The following is a 19,761-nucleotide window of genomic DNA, read 5'->3' on the forward strand; positions in this document are numbered from 1 at the left end:
TGGGTGAGATCACAGGGTTATGCGCAGGGGGCGACAGTGTGAGCCCTTGGCATGGGCAGAGTAGGGGATTTTGAGATGGTGTGTTTAACAGCAACATGAGGGCAGAGGACTCTCACACAGGGACAAGGATGAGTACAATCACAATGAACCCCCACCCTCAGGCTGCAAAGTGCATTCTCAGGGTATGAGCAGTGTGGAAGCACAAAGCCACTGGTTATGGAAGCCAGGCTTTCAGGGAATAAAGTATGGGTGGCTGGCAGTTCAAGTTGGGAGGCTTGTTTAATCTGTAGCCCATGAGGGCTGGGAGAATGGTGGTGCACTAAGGATGAAGGTCACTGCAAATTGCAGTCTAACATGAATCAGGTTTGCCTTACCTGCCAGAGGAAGAAGTCAGTTGCCCAATTAGCTCACTGACACTTCCGTGACAAGTCAATTGTGCCAATTTAGTCAATATTGCAATGTATGAGTGTGCCACTAATTGGCACCCACTACTTAAGCCTTTGGGAGCTGAGGCCCCAAGCATTGAACTCCAAGGCTTACACTCTTACTGCAAGGCAGGAGGGTTACAGTGCTCATCAATCGCCCAGTTCAGAACATGAGGGATGGCAGTGTCTTGTTCCCCCGTGAGATTGGAATGCAGGTTCATTGAATGCACTCAACTGCCTGAGCCTTCACCTTTGGTGGATGGATGGCCTGCTGAGGCTTTTGAGGATTGAAACGTATGTCAGGTGGAGTTGAGAGGGACCATTGTGGGGATATTGTGTGAGAGGGGAGGGAGTGAGGCTCAGTCTAAAGGTGCTTGCATAAGGGGATATGCATAGGTGGCTGTGGGCCAGGACGTTATCAGGACTCTTCATCGCTCACTTTTCTGTTCTCTTCCTTTCAGTTTGTTGCTTGAGAGAACAATGGAGCTGGCATTTCTGTTGATAGATGTGGAGCAGCAGCGACGTGCAGCTGAATGCGACCATACCAGCACCCTGCACAGGATGGGCCCCTGATCAATCTGGTGCAGGGCCACAGATGGAGTAAGCTTGGAGGAGACAGTACAACTATTGGTCTAGCGCTGGAGAGCTTCCCACCTCCAGATGTCAGAAGTTCAGTGCCAGAGAAGGCTGCGTAAACCACGGGGGATGGGACCACTGTGCCAGGTGATGCAAGGGTTGGCACCACATGGACATGGGCTGGCCACCACCTGTGGCGCTGAAAGTCAGTGCCGCACTGAACCTCTGTGCCAATGGCTTTATTCAGGGCTTCATGGGTGACAAGTGGCATCTCCCAGTCTGTTGCTCAAGGGAGGTAACAAAGGCACAATTTGTGAGGGTACACCGGTACTTCAACTTTGACTGGGACCTTGCGACCCAGGAAGCTAGCACCATTGCTGGCCTGTCTCCGGTGCAGGGTGTCATCGACCACACTCACGTAGCTCTGTGTTCCCATGGAGACATGGGCAGTGTTTATGAACCGCAAGGGACACCAATCCCTCAAATGTTCAGATCATTCATGACCACGCCATGCATATTATCCAGGTTTGTGCCCATTTCCTAATGAGCAACCATGACACCTCCACCTTGGGATACTCACAGATCTCAGCTGTTTTTGAAGGAGAATAGCAGCTGGAGGGATGACTCCTCAGGGACAACATGTGCCCACTCAGGAGGTGGCCGATGACGCCAGAGCAGAGGCCCCAAACATCTCCTGGGACTCGCTACAATGAAGTTCATGTGTCAACTCGTGCGCTGGTGCAGCAGGCGATTTGACTGCTGGAGATGCGGTTCCGGTGCATGGATCGGTTGGGCAGTGCCCTCAAATGCAACTCCCAGAGGGTTTCCCGCAACATCGTGGTCTGCTGTGCTCTGCATAATCTGGCACTGCAGAGGGGCGAGCAGCTGTATGAGGAGGACATGAAGGAGCATTGCATCTCTTCGGATGAGGAGGAGGTCAGCGGGGAAGAGGAAGAATCTCAGGCGGTGACCAGGGCCCATATGGGGGCAAGGTTAGGGACGGCCGCATAGCCTCTTTGTTTGAACTGACCAGGACATCAAGACCTCTCCCACCATAGGGTCTTGATTCTTCTCACTATTGTGGTGCCTGTGGGAGGTCATCGTGATGGTCGCATCATTAAAGGGCAGTGCGGTAAAGGGGTTGGCCTGATGCTGCAGGAGAATAAAGATGACTTGCAGAGAGAACAGAGCAATGTTCCTCTAGTGCTCTGAACAATGTCTGACTCCTGCCTGACAGAGAGCTGAATGCGACCTGCCACTGAACGGGCTGATCTAAGGGCCCAGAGAAGCTGAATGACACATCTCAGCTGCTACTGTCTCCTCTGAGATCAGGGGTCCTGGTGTGTTTCTCCACCTACTGATGAGGTGGACAGGACCTTTCCCGCTTTAAACTGATGGCATCCTCATAACTAAAGAATGGATGGTGGCTATCCAGCCAACTGAGCTAAACTATACAGGCTCAGGGGTGTTAATGGTTGAGATTATTGTTACTTAATATTTCAATGAGATTTTCGAGGCATTGGATAAAAGCATCTATTGAAACATTAGCAGCTGTTACTCCTGAATCCACATGTCTACCTGAAAGTTCTATTTAGGATCTTGATGTTGTAACAATTTGCTGGGCTGTCACAGTGCTCGGGGTGGGTTCTGCAGGTCATGAGAATATTTCATCAATATGTTGCAGATGTGGAAATCCTCTCACTTATTCATATCCCAACCATAAGTGTAGAAAGTGCCTCCACTGCCATCCAACCACATTGACCTTGATGCTTCTGATCATTTGCCCTTTTGAAGAGATCCTGGACTCCTTGACCTAGAGAAATTCTTCCCTCTCTGTGAAGAAACAAGTCTTCTTCTCTTCCACTACAAGGTCTTCATTATGACAACTGCAGTGATGCATCTGCTAATAATCCTTTTCACTGTTAGCGTAATCCCTCACAACTGGGTGTGTGGATACTGTTGCTCGAGCAGCTAAGATACCAGAGAATTGGTGACCGTGTGGTAGCAGTTGTTGTTGTAGAGTTGCTCGGACAGTTATTGCAGTGACCGACCTCTTCCTCCAAGATATCTCCTCACTCTGAAAGACCAAAGAGATTGTTTAATTGTACACACGACAACGTTTTCCCTTTCGGATTGGGTGAGGGTAAGGGCATATCAGTAGTTTAAAAAAGCATACGAAACTGAAAATGCACATGGTAAATCACGCACATCCTTCCAGCTGCCCCACATAGTGTCCAAACAGGTAAGAAATGCCTATTCAGTGATGCCCACATTCTGAGAATGAATAAATAAGAAAAACATCATTTGGTATAAAAAGGAGTGGGGACTCCCAGTGCTCAAGAGTTCCTGTGCTCCCAGCTCTCAAAATGGCCCAGTGTTACATCAGTTACATCTGATAGATCAGGTTTAACAGGCTGCTGAATAGTAGGATTCAAACCGCAATCTCAGAAGAAAGATCTAATCATGTTAAAGGGTTTATTCAAATGTGACTCCCTTACAAAATGGCTGTAGTGTTAGGGGTGGAGGAGCAAGGCAGTCTTCTTTGTGGGGCAGATGGCAAAGATCTTACCCAGATACGACCAGTCGCACTTCTACGATTTGCTGCCTCTTTGGCAGACAGGCAGTGCCAATGCATTGTTAGCTTTAGGTACCTCCCTCTGACCCAGCAAGCTTACTGTGTTGATGCATTCCAACACTTAGATTTGGGTGTATGCTGAAGATTTCCATCTCCACTTCATTTAACTTTTTGTTCCAGAAGGGGAAGCACGATGGCACAATGGTTAGCACCGCTGCCTCATAGCTCCAGGGACCCAGGTTCAATTCCCGCCCTGGGTGACTGTGTGGGGTTTGCATGCTCTCCCCGCCTCTGCGTGAGTTTCCTCCGGGTGCTCAGTTTCCTCCCACATTCCAAAGATGGGTAGGTTACGTGGAATGGCCCTGTAAATTGTCCTTTAGTGTCCTGGGATGTGCAGGTTAGGTGTGTTGCTCGTTTTAGCCTTAGTTTAATTGCTCTTGTTCTATCACCTTTGCTATTGAGTTGCCAGGTATCTTTCTGATACCATCACATGGTTCAAGTCCGAGTACTGATCAATAATCCAACACACCGCTTAGTAAGAGTTAAATCAACGCACATTTATTATATACAGTAATCAATACTTATACATAAATTCTACTTCTAAGCTACTTCCTACAATTAACAGGCCAATATTTAACTTTGGAAATGGCCCACCAGGTCAGGGAAACAAATAGCCTTTTGTATGGGTTCTGAGCCTGCGGGATTCAAAGCTGGTACAGGTCGATAGTCAGGAGTGCCTATCTCGTAGCGAGTGTTGGAGTAAGACTTACTCTTTCTTGCGGCTGTTGTAGAGGGTCAGCAGAATGGTCTCGAAGGGTGCGGAGAGGAGAAGAAGGGTCGATTTGAACTTGGCCCCTATTCTTATAGTCCCCAGGGGCTTCCCGCCTCTCGGGGCGGACCTTGTACCTGGTTCCAAGTGATTGGACTTTATCCCAATCACTTGGTTCGATATTCTCCAATGCTGGAGCGATTCCTTGATCGATGGGCGGTTTCGAGGTGGTCATTCACCTCTCCTTGTGTAAGCTCCTGCTGGCGCCGAAAAGTCTGGGTTGGCTTTGTGTGTCTATTTTGTAGCATATTGTTCCCGGGGATTGCTAATTAGTATGCAGATGGCTGGTGTGTTGTTGTGTTGATGGCTGCAGGTATCGATTCTGTCTGGCCTCCCCAGAGGCGAATACGGTGTTTTACCTGCAGCTGTCTGTTTGAGTCCTGTTGGCTGATTTTCCCATCAGCCTCTTCCGGTCATCATTTTAAATCGGGGTTTGGCCATTCTAATCGGGTGTTAGCCATTTTAAATGGCTACAGGTGGGGTTACGAGGATAGTGCAGGGGAGTTGTCCTCAGCAGGGTGCTCTTTCAGAGTGTCGGTGCAGACTCAGTGGGCTGAATGGCCTCCTTCTGCACTGTTGGGATTCTATGGATTCTAAGATGGCACCTCAATTCATTGAATACTACCTCATAACTGCACTTGGATGTCAGTCTAGATTATGGACTGAAGGTCAGGGCTTGAACCTACTGAAAACGTACCTAAGGTAGGGGTTACGATAGTGCTAAGTGGAATCTAAAATAGCTTTATAAACGACAATATTGCTTAAGTGTCTGCTTCAACATTGGTTATTTATCTGCTTCATTCATAATGATTTCAATAATGAGCACAGTCATAAACCACTGGAGAACATTTAGTTTGATCTTTCTCTAAATTTTATTCGCATTTTAGGTCCATGATGGTGAAGCAGAGACGGAGCCTCTAATCGGCAAATTCTGCGGTGCGACCGTCCCAGCTCCCATTACCACCACTAGAAACACATTGTGGCTTAAGTTTAAAGCAGATGCTTCTGTTGTAAAAGGAGGTTTCCTTGCTGTATATGAAGTTGGTAAGGATTCTCTTTTACTTTTATTTATAAAATCTGGACAATGATCGAACACAACAGTAATGTGTGCCAAGTAGGCCTGACAAGTACCATGGCCATGGTCAAGTTTTGATTTGCTGTGGCATGAAATCATAGAGCACAGATGGGTACTAATATTTTCCCACAGGGTAAGCTCCTGAACACGCTGTCGCATTCCCATCCATATAAGCATTCCAGTTTATTTATTCATTCATGGAATATGAATGCTGCTGGTAAAGCCATCCCTAATTACCCTCTCGAGAGGGTGGTGGTGAACAGTCTTCCTGAGTCGCTATAGTCCGCCCTGCTATGATCCCAACTAATTGTAATACTGGACAAGTCAGATCCCAGATTGAAACCTGGCTTGTCAGATCTTAACTTGCATTTTTTTTTAGAAACTGTGGAGGTCAGTTACCGAACACATTCACAGAGGTCTGCTGATGAACTTTAACACAAAAAATAAAACATTTATTAAACAAGAAAAATGAACTATATTACACGAGACATTAAGGTTGCAAAGATCTCAACACAAACACAAGAATATGATTCAAATATTCACCACTCCGTTGCGAAGGCCTCCTCAGGAGGTCGGCATAGATGCCAGTCTTCAGTCAATTCTATTCACTCCACGTGATATTAAGAAATGGCTGAAGGAACTGAATACTGCAAAGGCCCTGACAATATTTCAGCAATAGTAGTCAAGACTTAGGCTCCAGTACTTGCTGCACCCTAAGCCAAGCTGTTCCAGTACAGCTACAACACTGGCATCTACCTGGCAATGTGGAAAATTGTACAGAAATCTCCTGTACACAAAAAGCAGGACAATCCCCCCCCCCGCCCATCCCCATCCATTAGTCTACTCTCGATGACCAGTAAGCAGGTGGAAGGGAACACTCAACAGTGCATTCAAGTGGTACTTGCTTAGCAATAACTGATGATCAGCTTGGGTTCTGCCAGAGACACTCAGCTCCTGACCTCATTACAGCCCTGGTTCAAACATGCGCAAAAGAGCTGAATTCCAGAAGTGTGGTGAGATTGACTGCCCTTGACATCAAGGCTGCATTGGATTGAGAATGACATTAAGGAGCCCTAGCAAAACTAGAGTCAATGGGCATTAGTCATGGAAAATCTCTCTGCTGGTTGGAGTCATATCTGGCACAAAGGAAGATGGTTGCTGTTGTTGGAGGTCAATCATCAAAGTTCCATAAGGAGTTCCTTAGCATCGTGTCCTAGAGCCAATCATCTTCAGCTGCTTCAACAATGACCTTCCTTCAATCATAAGGTCAGAGTGGGGATATTTGCTGATGATTGCACAATGTTCAGCACCATTCACAACTCCACAGGTAGCAGAGAGTGATGGTCGAATGTTGTTTTGGTTACTGGAAGCCTGCGTCCAGTGGTGTACCACAGGTGTTGGGTCCTTTGCCACTTGTGTAAGTTAATGACCTAGACCTGAAAATAGGAGATATGATCAGGAAGTTCGGAGATGAGACAAAAATTAGTGGTGTGGTAAACAGGATTATAGACGACATAGACTGGCTGATCAGATGGGAAGAACAGTGGCAAATGGAATTCAACCCTGAAAAGTGTGAGATGATGCATCTTGGGAGGGCTAACAAGGCAAGGGAATACACAATGAACAGTAGGATGCTGGGAAGTACGGAGGATCAGAGGGACCTTGGGGTGCATGTCTAAAGATTCCTGAAGGCAGCAGGACAGGGACCTAAGGTGGTTAAGAAGGCATATGGGATACGTGCCTTTATTAACCGAGGCATAGAATACAAGATAAAAGCAAATTACTGTGGATGTTGGATCTGAAACGAAAACAGAAAGTACCAGACAATCTCCGCAGGTCTGACAGCATCTGTGGACAGTGAAATGAGCTAACGATTCGCGTTTGGATGACTCTTTGTCAAAGCTGGAGAGAACTGGAAGTAGGACCATATTTATACTGATGTGGGGGGTCGTGGAGTAGTGGGGCTGGATAGGGGGCCAGCGATAGGTGGAGATTGACAAAGATGTCATGGACAGAAAGACAAAGGGAATGGTGGTGATCAACGCTAAAAATTGTGATGATAGTGGCACATTAACAGATAAGAATGTATTAATAGTAGAAAAAGGTAAGCAGTGTGTCAAAGGACAAGTTGAGACAGGGAACAAATGGTATGAGGTGGGATAGGAGGAGCAATGGTGAAGAAAAAATGGATCGATGGAAGAAATGGAAATAAATTGATAGAAATAAAAATGTGGTGAAGGTGGAGGAGAAAGTTCACAGTCACCTAATTGGAAGATGAGGGGCTGTTCCTCCAGTTTGTGCTGGGCTTCACTGGAACATTGCAGCAGGCCAAGGACGTACATGTAGACGTGAGAGCAGGACGGTGAGTTGAAATGCAAGCGACAGGAAGGTTAGTGTCCTGCTTGCGGACAGACCGGGGGTGTTCTGCAATGAGGTCACCCAGTCTGCATTTAGTCTCTCCAATGTAGAGTAGACTGCAATGGGGCCAGTGAATGCAATAGACAAGATTGAAGGAGGTGCATGTGAATCACTGCATCATCTGAAAAAAGTGTTTAGACCCTTGGATGATGAGCAGGGAGGAGGTAAAGGGGCAGGTGTTATACCATCTGCGATTGCATGGGAATGTGCCCTGGGAAGAGGGGAAGATGTTGGGGATGATGGAGGTGTGGACCAGGGTATCCCGGAGGCAATGGTCCCTATGGAATGCTGAAAGGGGGAATGAGAGGACGATGTGTTTGGTGGTGGCATCATGATGTAGTTGGCAAAACTGGCAGAGGATGATTCTGTGAAGGGTGCCACAATAAGAACCCTGCTTAGCCTTGATCACCACCATTTACATTCCCTTTGTCTTTCTGTCCATGACATCTTTGTCAATCTCCAGCTATTACTGGCCCCCTATCCAGTCCCACTGCTCCACGTGCTACAACAGTACAAACCCAATCCTATTTCCAGTTCTCTCTAGCTTTGATAAAGAGTCATCCTGTCTCGACAGGTTAGCTCCCTTCTCTCTCCACAGATGCTGTCAGACGTGCTGAGATTGTCCAGTATTTTATATTTTATATTAGAATGGTTTAGAATGTAAGAGCAGGGAGGTTATGATGGAGCTGTGTAGTACACTCGTTAGGCCACAGCTAGAGTATCGTGTGCGTTTCTGGTCGCCACACTATAGAAAGGATGTAATTGCATTAGAAAGCGTGCCGAGGAAATTCACCAGGATGTTGCCTGGGCTGGAGCGTTTCAGCTGGGGTTTTTTCCTTAAAGCAGAGGAGGCTGAGTGGGGACCTGAGTGAGGTGTACAACAAGTGTCATAGATAGGGCAGATAGGAAGGAACTTTTCCCTTGAGCAGAGGGGTCAATAACCAGAGGGCATTGATTTAAGGAAAGGGGCAGGAGATTTAAGTGGATTTGGGGGGGAACCTTTTCACTCAGAGTATGGTAAGAATGTGGAACTCACTGCCTGAAAGGGTGGTAGAGGCAGGTGCCCTCATGACATTTATGAAGCATTTCGATGAGCATTGAAACTCCATAGAATACAGGGCTATGGACCAAGTGCTGGAAAGTAGGAATAGAATAGATAAGTGCTTGATGGCCACACGATGGGCTGAAGGGCCTCATTTTTGAGCTGTAAAACTCAATGACTCTATAACCTCCATAGATCAGTTGGGTCAAATGGCTTGTTTCTGTGCTGTATGTTTTAGACCATATGTAACAATAGAAGAAAAATTAGCACAGAAAAGAAAAAGTTACATTAAGTAAAAGAACATCCAAAAAGTCGTAACATAGAGAATTAGAGAAGAATGGTGGCATGTGACTAATTAACATTATGCTTGTTTTCTTTTTATCATGAGGTTAAACCTATAAAAGTACGTGGGTAAACTCACTGACCTAGCATTCCAAGAAACTGAGAATGGGATGTTTTTCTGAACAAAGTTTATTTTTGGAAAGCAGAATTGGTCAATGTGTCCTATTTAAAAAATGAACGTTCTTTACTGCTTCCCGGTACACGTTTTCTCCTATTCACATTTGAATGCAAAATCCTGTGAGCAATTAAGACCAACAAAATGAAGGGATTTTTGTATATCAGCCTGAGTGGAATTGAAATACAGATCTTTGGGAAGAAAGGACTTTGATCATCTGAAGCACTCTTATTGGTCAATCCCCTCAAATAAAAAGACATCAGGACAGGTTTAGCAGTGTCTAATATACATGAAACTATTTGTGCAAACCAAAACAACAAACAGCAAAATCATGTGCAAACTTGGGCATTTATATTTCAGACAAAGACCATTTTACCAAAAATCTATTCCCCATTAAAATTCTTTTCTGCGAGTAACATTTAAAAATAGCTTCCTGCACTGAAACCAAAGGGAGAAATAGTTCACATTTCTAAAGTTCTTACGTAACAGCTTAGTTGTAAAAGAAAACATTCATTTGCACAGATAGTCTTTTGAGAAAACTCCTTAACTGGTTTTCTAGGGTAGATACCATAATCTTTTGAATATAACACACACACAAATATATTAGACTACGAATATAACAACAGTCTGTATTTATACAACACTTTTAATGTAATTGAACATCCAAGGTGCTTCACAGAGATTAAATAAAACAAAATATTAGTCTGAACCATGTAGATGACCGAAACTTGGTCAGAAAGGCAATTCTAAGCAGTGTCTTAAACCAGTGTGTCTCAAACTTTTTTTCTCGGACCCACTGTGGGCAGCACGGTAGCCTTGTGGATAGCACAATTGCTTCACAGCTCCAGGGTCCCAGGTTCGATTCCGGCTTGGGTCACTGTCTGTGCGGAGTCTGCACATCCTCCCCGTGTGTGCGTGGGTTTCCTCCGAGTGCTCCGGTTTCCTCCCACAGTCCAAAGATGTGCAGGTTAGGTGGATTGGCCATGATAAATTGCCTTTAGTGTTCAAAATTGCCCTTAGTGTTGGGTGGGGTTACTGGGTTATGGGGATAGGGTGGAGGTGTTGACCTTGGGTAGGGTGCTCTTTCCAAGAGCCGGTGCAGACTTGATGGGCCAAATGGCCTCCTTCTGCACTGTAAATTCTATGAAATTTACCAAACGGTGGACCTTCGGGACCCACGCTGGCCGACCTTAGCGACAAATGCCGGCCGGCCTTCGCGACACACCATTATCACTTAGCTTTAATACCACAGGTGAGCCTGCTTGGTCCTCCACGATTTCACTTGCTTCGTCATTCAATGTTACATTTCTGCTAAGGACTACAGCTGATCATTTAAGTTCGTGCTGCATCCTTTGAAAAAAACCAAGTGTTGTCCTCGAACACGCCACGAAAATGCCTTTGAAGATTTGAGGGATTTGAACTTTCATTTGCCGGTACTTCCCTGCATATAACACACATGGGGCTGGATTCTCTAATATTGGGACGATGACCCCACGCCGGCGTCAAAAACGCCAGAAAAACTTGGATCAAAGGGACACAAATTCCGAGCCCTGCAGGGGGCTAGCAGGGACCCGGAGTAGACCTCGCAGCTTTTGCTGCAGATAAGGACCTTGCACCTCTCAGGTCAGAGGCCACGTATGTGCATGGCGGCAGCCTCCAGCGGCCGTGCTGTGCTCCATGGCGGACTCGGACCGCGGAGCTAGACACAAAAAAGAGACTCCCCCCCCCCCCCCCCGATCGGTCGCACGCCCGACTTCGAACCCCCGCACAAACACTTCCCGGACGCTTATAAGGCCCCCCATTGCCTCCGATCGTCCCGCCCCCGACCAGGGCGGCCGCGGACTGAGTCCGCAGCCGCCACGCGGGTATCCCGACCGGCTGGAGCACATTAGTTCCATGCCGTCGGGACTTCGGCTGGTTGGGGATGGAGAATGACTGAGCGGGCCTCTGGCAATGTCCCAGGTTGGTCCCAGGCGGCGCGGTGCACTCCCTGAGTCCACCACTTTTCGGGGGCCACAGATTCGGTGAACCGGCGCCGGTCCTGATTTCTTGTGGGAACATGGATTCTCCGCCACACGCCGGCCGCAATTTCTGCCCGAGGTTGCGGAGAATCCAGCCCCTGGGTTTTGCCTCCTCATTTGATTGGCACAATTAAAGCCATACCTCAAGAAATCATCTTCACAGCATTGTTCCCGATTTCAGTTTCTTCTTAATTGTTTGTTCACCAGAGGCCCTGGAACTCTGGATACAGCTCACACCAGCACTGCTTTGTCCTGCCGTGGACTCTCCTGTGAAGCTCTCTCCAGCAGATTCAATTGTGAGATCCTGGCCAGTTTGTGTCTCTGGTTCTCTCTTCCTTATTACAAAATAATCAATTTTCAGATCTTCACACAGTCCTGTTGCTTGCTTGCTGGCAGCTACAAACTGGAGGAATCTCTCCTTTATGATTTTTCACCCAAAGCACGGATGTACAGAGCACGTGGTGTCAGTCAGTGTACATGCCGGGCACGTGACCGTCTCTCTGCCTCCTCCTCTGGCAGAAGACTCCATGGTTCACATTTAAAAGCCGGTCGCGGCCGGCATTCTATTTTTTTTACTTTGAAACTTTATTTCCAAAACCTGGGGCGTGATTGCCCAAACCTCCGTGTCAAAATCGCGATCGGCGCGGGGGCGGAGAACGTCCAAGCCTCCGTGCCAAAATCGCGATCGGCGTGGGGGCGAAGAATGGGAATTGACGGACCCTGGAGAATCGCCAGGAATCGCGCGCGCACAGTCTGTGTCGCGGGTAGGGGGCCATTGACAGAGCCCCTGCGTGATTCACCATAGCAAACTGGCCGAGTTTCCGACGCCGTGGTTCTAACCACGTTTTGCCTGTCGGCAAAGGTCGGCGGCGGCTGGGAGTCAGGTTCACCCGCCCTGGTGGGGGACGAGGGGATCCTTCACTGTGGGGGGGGTCTCAGGGACGGCCAGTCTAGCGATCGGGGGTCACCGATCCCCGGGCGCACGCGATCTTGGGGGGGCCTATATTGTTGGGGCTGCTCAGCGCTGTGAGCCTGCCATGCGCGGACTCCCGACCGGAGGTGCAGGGCCCTGTATCGGCAGGCAAAACTGCGTGGAGTACTCCGGGGCCCTGCTAGCCCCCTTCAGGTAGGACAATTGCTCTGGACTATCTTCAGGAATGTCAAGAGTGAAACTCCCACGTTTTGTCGCTGGGAGTGGGGACATAGCCCCATTATTTGAGAATCCCGCCCCTGATTTTTTCAAGTTTATGACTTTTTACTACTGAAAATTAAAACAATTTCAGTTGAACCTATGCATCCTTACATTTACACACGACCTTAGTTTTAAATATATTCCCATTTCTTTTGAAATTTAAACAAGTATAGAAAAAAGTACAATCCTGTTTTTACTTTACAAACTATGACTTTAGATGAGATGAAATAACTTGTCAAAGACATACAATGTCACACTATTTCTTACTGGTTCCACTGCATTTCACTATCCAAACATCCAAGTCATCTTCTGCTCCATTCTCACCAAAAGCACTTACTTCCTGCTTTCCAGAGAGTGGTGACACAAAGTGATGACTGTAGGTTTCTTCCAGTGTTGACATGTGTCAACCATATTGACTGGCTTCATTTGATCAGTATTCCTTCATCGACAGGCCTGGCCTGGTTTCCCTCTCACTGTCCAGTGGCTGCATCCACCTCAGTCACAGACTGCTGACCACATGATCTATATTTCACATCGTTGGAGTGTAAGCAGACGTTGTGCCGGCAGCTGAACAGCTTGAGCCCGGAGCCTCAGGTCACATACTGCCGATTGGTGGCGGTGACAAGTCGAGCAACGCGCAGAGGATGAATACCAGAGCGGAGCTCCAAGCTGGGGCCACCACCGTTAGCAATGCGTGCCAATGTCCACGCTCACGGTCATTGGGGTCTTCTTCCTGCAATCAGGAACGCCACAATCGATCACTCCACGACCCTCCTGACACCTGCCCGCGACCCACCCACGGGGTCATGACCCTGTGTTTGAAAAACCCTGGTCGTGTTTCTCTGATCCTGAGGCTAAGTGTTGACTCCGTCGTAAACGCCATCGCGTTTCTTTACGGCGTCAACATGGCCTTAGGAGCAGCAATTCTGACCCCTACAGGGGGCCAGCACAGCACTGGAGCTACCCACTGTTGTATATATTAGGAGATGTGTGGTAAGGCCCTGTACTACAGGTACGGGGGTAGTCCCTGTCTGCTGGCTCCGCCCAGTAGGCAGAGTATAAATATGTGTGCTCCCCATACAGCAGCCATTTTGCCAGCTGCTGGAGGAGGCCACACATCTTAGTGTAATAAAGCCTCAGTTGTATTCAACTCTCGTCTTTGTGCAATTGATCGTGCATCAATTTATTCCACTAAAGTTTTCAGAAGATGGACCTCCGCATCAAGCCGGATCGCCTGCAGCTGGATCCGCAATCAAGCAACGCCAAAAAGGACTTTGAACATTGGCTAGCTTGTTTCGAAGCTTACATCAGGTCTGCACCGGACCCAATTCTGGAAGCTCAGAAGATCCAGATACTCTACTCGCGGCTGAGCTCCAACGTTTTTCCGCTTATCCAAGACGCGCCGACCTATGATGAAGTCATGGCGCTACTGAAAGAGAACTACGCCCAGCAGACGAACACGCTCTTCGTCAGACACATACTCTCTACTCGTAGTCAGCTCCCTGCTGAGTCCGTAGAAGATTTCTGGAGTGTTTTAATTCCCCTGGTCAGAGACTGTGACTGTCAGGCCGTCACAGCCACGGAACATTCGAACCTCCTCATGCGGGCTGTTTTCGTCACAGGGATAGGGTCAGACCACATCCGCCAGCGACTTTTAGAGGGGACAACGCTCGACCTCGCGGAAACCAAAAAGCTGGAGCTATTAATGACAATCGCCTCGAGCAATATCCAGGCCTACAGCCCCGGCCGCGCGGCCCACTCCTCCAACGCATCGTGGACTCCGCAGACGGCCGCCCCACCGGGGACCCCACTCAGCCAATCCTACGCCTCTGCCACACACCAGCCAGCCAACCCTGGGGGCCCCAGATGTTACTTTTGTGGACAGCAAAAACACCCCCGCCAACGCTGCCCGGCCCACAGCGCCCTTTGCAAGGCCTGTGGCAAGAAGGGGCACTTCGCCGCGGTGTGCCAGCCCCTTCAGTCACTGTGATTGCCCCGACCCCCCCGCGTACGGAGAGTGGGCGCCGCCATCTTCCGCTCCTCGGACCACGCGCGGCCAGTGGGCGCTGCCATCATCCCCTCCTCGGACCACGTGCGGCCCGTGGGCGCCGCCATCTTGTCCACCGCAGGATCTCCAGGCGCTGCCATCATGTCTTCCCCACGGAACATGGGCGCCACCATCGTACCAGGACCCGTGCACCCCCGGACACCCCATCGTCCGACACCAGCGATGACCAGCCACGACTCGCCTCGGTCACGATTGACCAGTCTTGCCCGCACAATCTAGCCACCGCCTCGACAAGCGTGAAGACCTCCTGGACTCCCGGAGCACTGAAAGCTTCATCCATCCTGATACGGTAAGGCGCTGCTCCCTTGCGGTACACCCCACCAATCAGAGAATCTCCCTGGCCTTCGGGTCCCACTCCTTGGCGATCCGGGGGTACTGTATAGCCACGCTCAGGATCCAGGGCGTAGAATTCAGCGGCTTCCGCCTCTACGTCCTCCCCAACCTCTGCGCTGCCCTGCTACTCGGCCTGGACTTCCAGTGTAACCTCCAGAGCCTAACATTGAAATTCGGCGGGCCCCTACCACCCTTTACTGTGTATGGCCTTGCGACCCTAAAGGTCGACCCACCTTCCCTATTCGCAAACCTAACCCCGGATTGCAAACCTGTTGCCACCAGGAGCAGACGGTACAGCACCCAGGACAGGACCTTCATCTGGTCCGAGGTCCAGCGGCTGCTTCGGGAAGGCATCATCAAGGCCAGCAACAGCCCCTGGAGAGCCCAAGTGGTAGTGATGAAAACGGGGGAGAAACACCGAATGGTCGTGGACTACAGCCAGACCATCAATTGGTACACGCAGCTCGACGGGTACCCCCTCACACGCATATCTGATATGGTCAATCAGATTGCACAGTACCGGGTCTTCTCAACTGTAGACCTAAAATCCGCCTACCACCAGCTCCCCATCCGTAAGGCGGACCGCCATACACTGCCTTCGAGGCAAATGCCTGCATCTACCATTTTCTTAGGGTTCCTTTCGGCGTCACCAACAGGATCTCGGTCTTCTAAAGGGAGATGGACCAAATGGTCGACCGGTACGGGCTGCGGGCCACTTTCCCGTACCTAGACAATGTCACCAACTGCGGCCACGATCAGCAGGACCATGATACCAACCTTGCCAAATTTCTCCACACCGCCACTCTCTTAAACCGCACCTATATCAAGGAGAAGTGTGTATTCAGCACAAACCGCTTAGCCATCCTCGGCTATGTGGTCCAGAATGGAGTTCTGGGGCCCGACCGCGACTGCATGCGCCCCCTTCCCCACTGCCCAAGGCCCTCAAACGCTGCCTGGGGTTCTTTTCTTACTACGCCCAGTGGGTCCCAAACTATGCGGACAAGGCCCGCCCACTCATCCAGTCCACTCTTTTCCCCCTGATAGCCGAGGCTCAACAGGCCTTCAACCGTATTAGGGCCGACATTGCCAAGGCCGCGATGCAAGCAGTCGACGAGATGTTACCCTTTCAAGTGGAGAGCGATGCATCAGACGTCGCTCTAGCCGCCACCCTCAACCAGGCAGGCAGGCCCGTGGCATTCTTTTCATGAACCCTTCATGCCTCCGAAATTCGACACTCCTCCATCGAAGAAGAGGCCCAGGCTATCGTTGAAGCTGTGCGGCATTGGAGGCATTATCTGGCCTTCAGGAGATTCACTCTCCTCATTGGCCTATGGTCGGTAGCTTTCATGTTTAACAAACACAGCGGGGCAAGATCAAAAACGATAAAATCTTGCGGTGGAGGATCGAGCTCTCCACCTACAACTACGAGATTTTGTATCACCCCGGTAAGCTCAACGAGCCCCCCAATGCCCTATCCCGAGGTACATGTGCCAGTGCACAGGTGGACCGTCTCCGGACCCTGCACGACAACCTTTGTCACCCTGGAGTCACGCGGTTGTACCACTTCATAAAGGCCCGCAATCTGCCCTACTCCGTCGAGGAAGTACGGGCAATCAGACTGCCAGGTCTGTGCGGAGTGCAAGCCACACTTCTACCAGCCGGACCGTGCGCGCCTGGTGAAGGCCACCCGCCCCTTTGAACACCTCAGTGTGGATTTCAAAGGGCCCCTCCCCTCCACCGACTGTAGCACGTATTTCCTCAGTGTGGTCAATGAGTACTCCAGATTCCCCTTCACCATCCCATGCCCCGACATGACGTCTGCCACTGTCATCAAAGCCCTCAACACCACCTTCGCTCTGTTCGGCTTCCCCGCCTACATCCACAGCGACAGGGGATCCTCATTCATGAGTGATGAGCTACGTCAGTTCCTGCTCAGCAGGGGTATTGCCTCCAGCAGGACGTCCAGCTATAACCCCCGGGGAAACGGGCAGGTGGAGAGGGAGAACGGGATGGTCTGGAGGGCCGTCCAGCTGGCCCTATGGTCCAGAAATCTCCCGGCCTCCCGCTGGCAGGAGGTCCTCCCCGATGCACTGCACTCCATTCGGTCACTACTATGCACCGCCACTAACGACACACCCCATGAACGTCTCTTTGCCTTCCCCAGGAAGTCCATATCCGGGGTGTCGCTCCCGACTTGGCTCGCAGCTCCAGGACCCGTACTCCTCCGTAAGCACGTATGACTCCACAAGGCGGACCCGTTGGTTGAAAGGGTGCAGTTATGCCATGCTAACCCCAGCATGCCTACATACCGTACCCTGATGGCCGCCAGGATACAGTCTCCCTCAGGGACCTGGCACCAGCAGTTTCCCCTCACATACACCCCTCTGGCCTGGCGCCACCCTTCCTTCCCCCGGTGCACCCAGCAGCAACCCCCCCGGGACCATCAGTCCTACCCCTGCCCACGCCCAAGGATGAGGAGGATTTTGGCACACTCCCGGAGTCACCGAGGACCAGACTGGCACCGGAATCGCCGCCAGCACTGCGTCGCTCCCAACGTCAGATCAAGGCCCCGGACCGGCTAAACCTGTAATTGGTTCGGGACTGTTAAAGCACCATGTACGGGACTCCAAAATTTTTTTTTGCCTCTGTATATTAAAACTTGTTCTGTATATAGTTCTCCACCACCAAAGCCGGACTCAATTTTAACAGGGGGTGAATGTGGTAATCACCACTGTTGTATATATTAGGAGATGTGTGGTAAGGACCTGTACTATAGATACGGGGGTAGTCCCTACCTTCTGGCTCCGCCCAGTAGGCAGAGTATAAATATGTGTGCTCCCCATACAGCAGCCATTCGCCAGCTGCTGTAGGAGGCCACACATCTTAGTGTAATAAAGCCTCAGTTGTATTCAACTTTCGTCTTTGTGCAATTGATCGTGCATCACCCACGTCGCTCCAGTTGCCGATCCCCAGCGTCAGATGGGTGCCGCGGGCCTGCACATGCGCAGTGGGACCAGCGCCAAAGCGTGCATGCGCAGTGGGACCGGCGTGATTGCCGCTCATGTGCAGTGGCTCCCTTCTCCCTGCCGGCCCCGACACAACATGGCGTAGGGCTACAGGGGTCATGTCAATATAAAAAAGGAGGTGTTGGGCATCTTCAAAAGCATTAAAGTAGATAAGTCCCCAAGGCCTGATGGAATCTACCCCAGAATACTGAGGGAGACAAGGGGCCTTGGCTACAGGTGAGGCCCCAGTAGATTGGAGAATAGCCAATGTTATTCCTTGTTTAAGAAGGTATCTGGGATAATCCAGGAAATTATAGGCTTTACGTCAGTGGCAGGGAAATTAGAATATATAGAACATACAGTGCAGAAAGGGGCCATTCAGCCCATTGAGTCTGCACCGACCCAATAACCCCTCCTAACCTTTTTGGTCACTAACGGCAATTTATCATGGCCAATCCACCTAACCTGCACGTCTTTGGACTGTGGGAGGAAACCGGAGCACCCGGAGGAAACCCACGCAGACACGGGGAGAACGTGCAGACTCTGCACAGACAGTGACCCAGCAGGGAATCGAACCTGGGACCCTGGCGCTGTGAAGGCACAGTGCTATCCACTTGTGCTACCGTGCTGCCCTAAATTATTGGAAAAGTTTCTTAGGGATAACATTCACTCACATTAGGAAACAAGTTGACTTATTGGTGATAGGCGGCATGGTTTTGTGAACGGGAGGTCGTGTCTCACTAACTTGATGTGGAGTTTTTTGAGGTAGTGGCGAAGATGATTGATGACAGTGGATGTTGTATACATGGACTTCAGTAAAGCTTTTGACAAAGTCCCTAATGGCAGACTGGTACAAAAGGTGAAATCACACAGGATCAGAGGTGAGCTGGCAAGTTGGATTCAGAACTGGCTCGGTCATAGAAGACAGAGGATATGGATACTTTCGAGAGGCTACAGAAGAGATTTACCAGGGTGTTGCCTGGTCTGGGGGGTATCAGATATGAGGAGAGTTTGGATAAACTCGGATTCTTTTCACTGGAACAAAGGAAGTTGATGGGCGACCTGATAGAGGTTTACAAAATTATGAGTGGCATGGACAGAGTGGATAGTCGAAAACCTTTTCCCAGGGTGGAAAAGTCAATTTCTAGGGTCCATAGGTTTAAGGTGCGAGGGGGAAAGTTTAGAAGAGATGTGGAAGGGAAGATTTTTAAGCAGAGAATGGGGAGTCGAATGCCTGGAATTCGCTGCCGGAGAAGGTGGTGGAAGCAGGTAAGATAGTGGTGTTTAAGAGGCATCTTGACAAATACATGAATAGGATGGGAATAGAGGGATATGGACACTGGATGGGCAGAAGGTTTTAGTTTAGACAGGCAACATGACCGCCACAGGTTTGGAGGGCCAAAGGGCCTGTTCCTGTGCTGTACTGTTCTTTGAAGTAAAGCGCGAGGACATGGAGGAATTTCCAAATAAGGTTGAAAATGTTAAAATCGAAGCTTTGCTTAAATCAGTGCAAGTCAGCGAGTGCAGACATGGTGGTTGAACCGGTTTTGGTGTGAGCTGGGACACGTGCAGCTGAATTTTAGAGGATTAAGTTTACAGAGGTAAAACATGGGAGGCTGGCCGGGAGTGGATTAGGAAGGTGAGGTTGGGAGGTCACAAAGTTATTGATGAAGGTTTCAGCAGCAGAAGAGCTGAGACAGGGGCAGAGTTGGGTGATGTGACAGAGATGGAAATAAAGTGATCTT

The 19,761-nt window shown here is 49.7% G+C and overlaps 1 protein-coding gene across 1 annotated transcript in view; it reads left to right on the top strand.

The window, feature by feature from the left end:
- Nucleotides 1-19,761, top strand: part of cubn (cubilin (intrinsic factor-cobalamin receptor)) — a 604,171-nt gene that overhangs the window by 94,276 nt on the left and 490,134 nt on the right. The window contains exon 16 of the mRNA XM_072510233.1: nt 5,293-5,449. Coding sequence (XP_072366334.1) covers nt 5,293-5,449 — 157 coding nt within the window. The remainder of the gene's footprint in view (nt 1-5,292; nt 5,450-19,761) is intronic.

This window comes from Scyliorhinus torazame, chromosome 6, assembly GCF_047496885.1.
Source record: "Scyliorhinus torazame isolate Kashiwa2021f chromosome 6, sScyTor2.1, whole genome shotgun sequence".
Taxonomy (NCBI): Eukaryota; Metazoa; Chordata; class Chondrichthyes; order Carcharhiniformes; family Scyliorhinidae; genus Scyliorhinus; species Scyliorhinus torazame.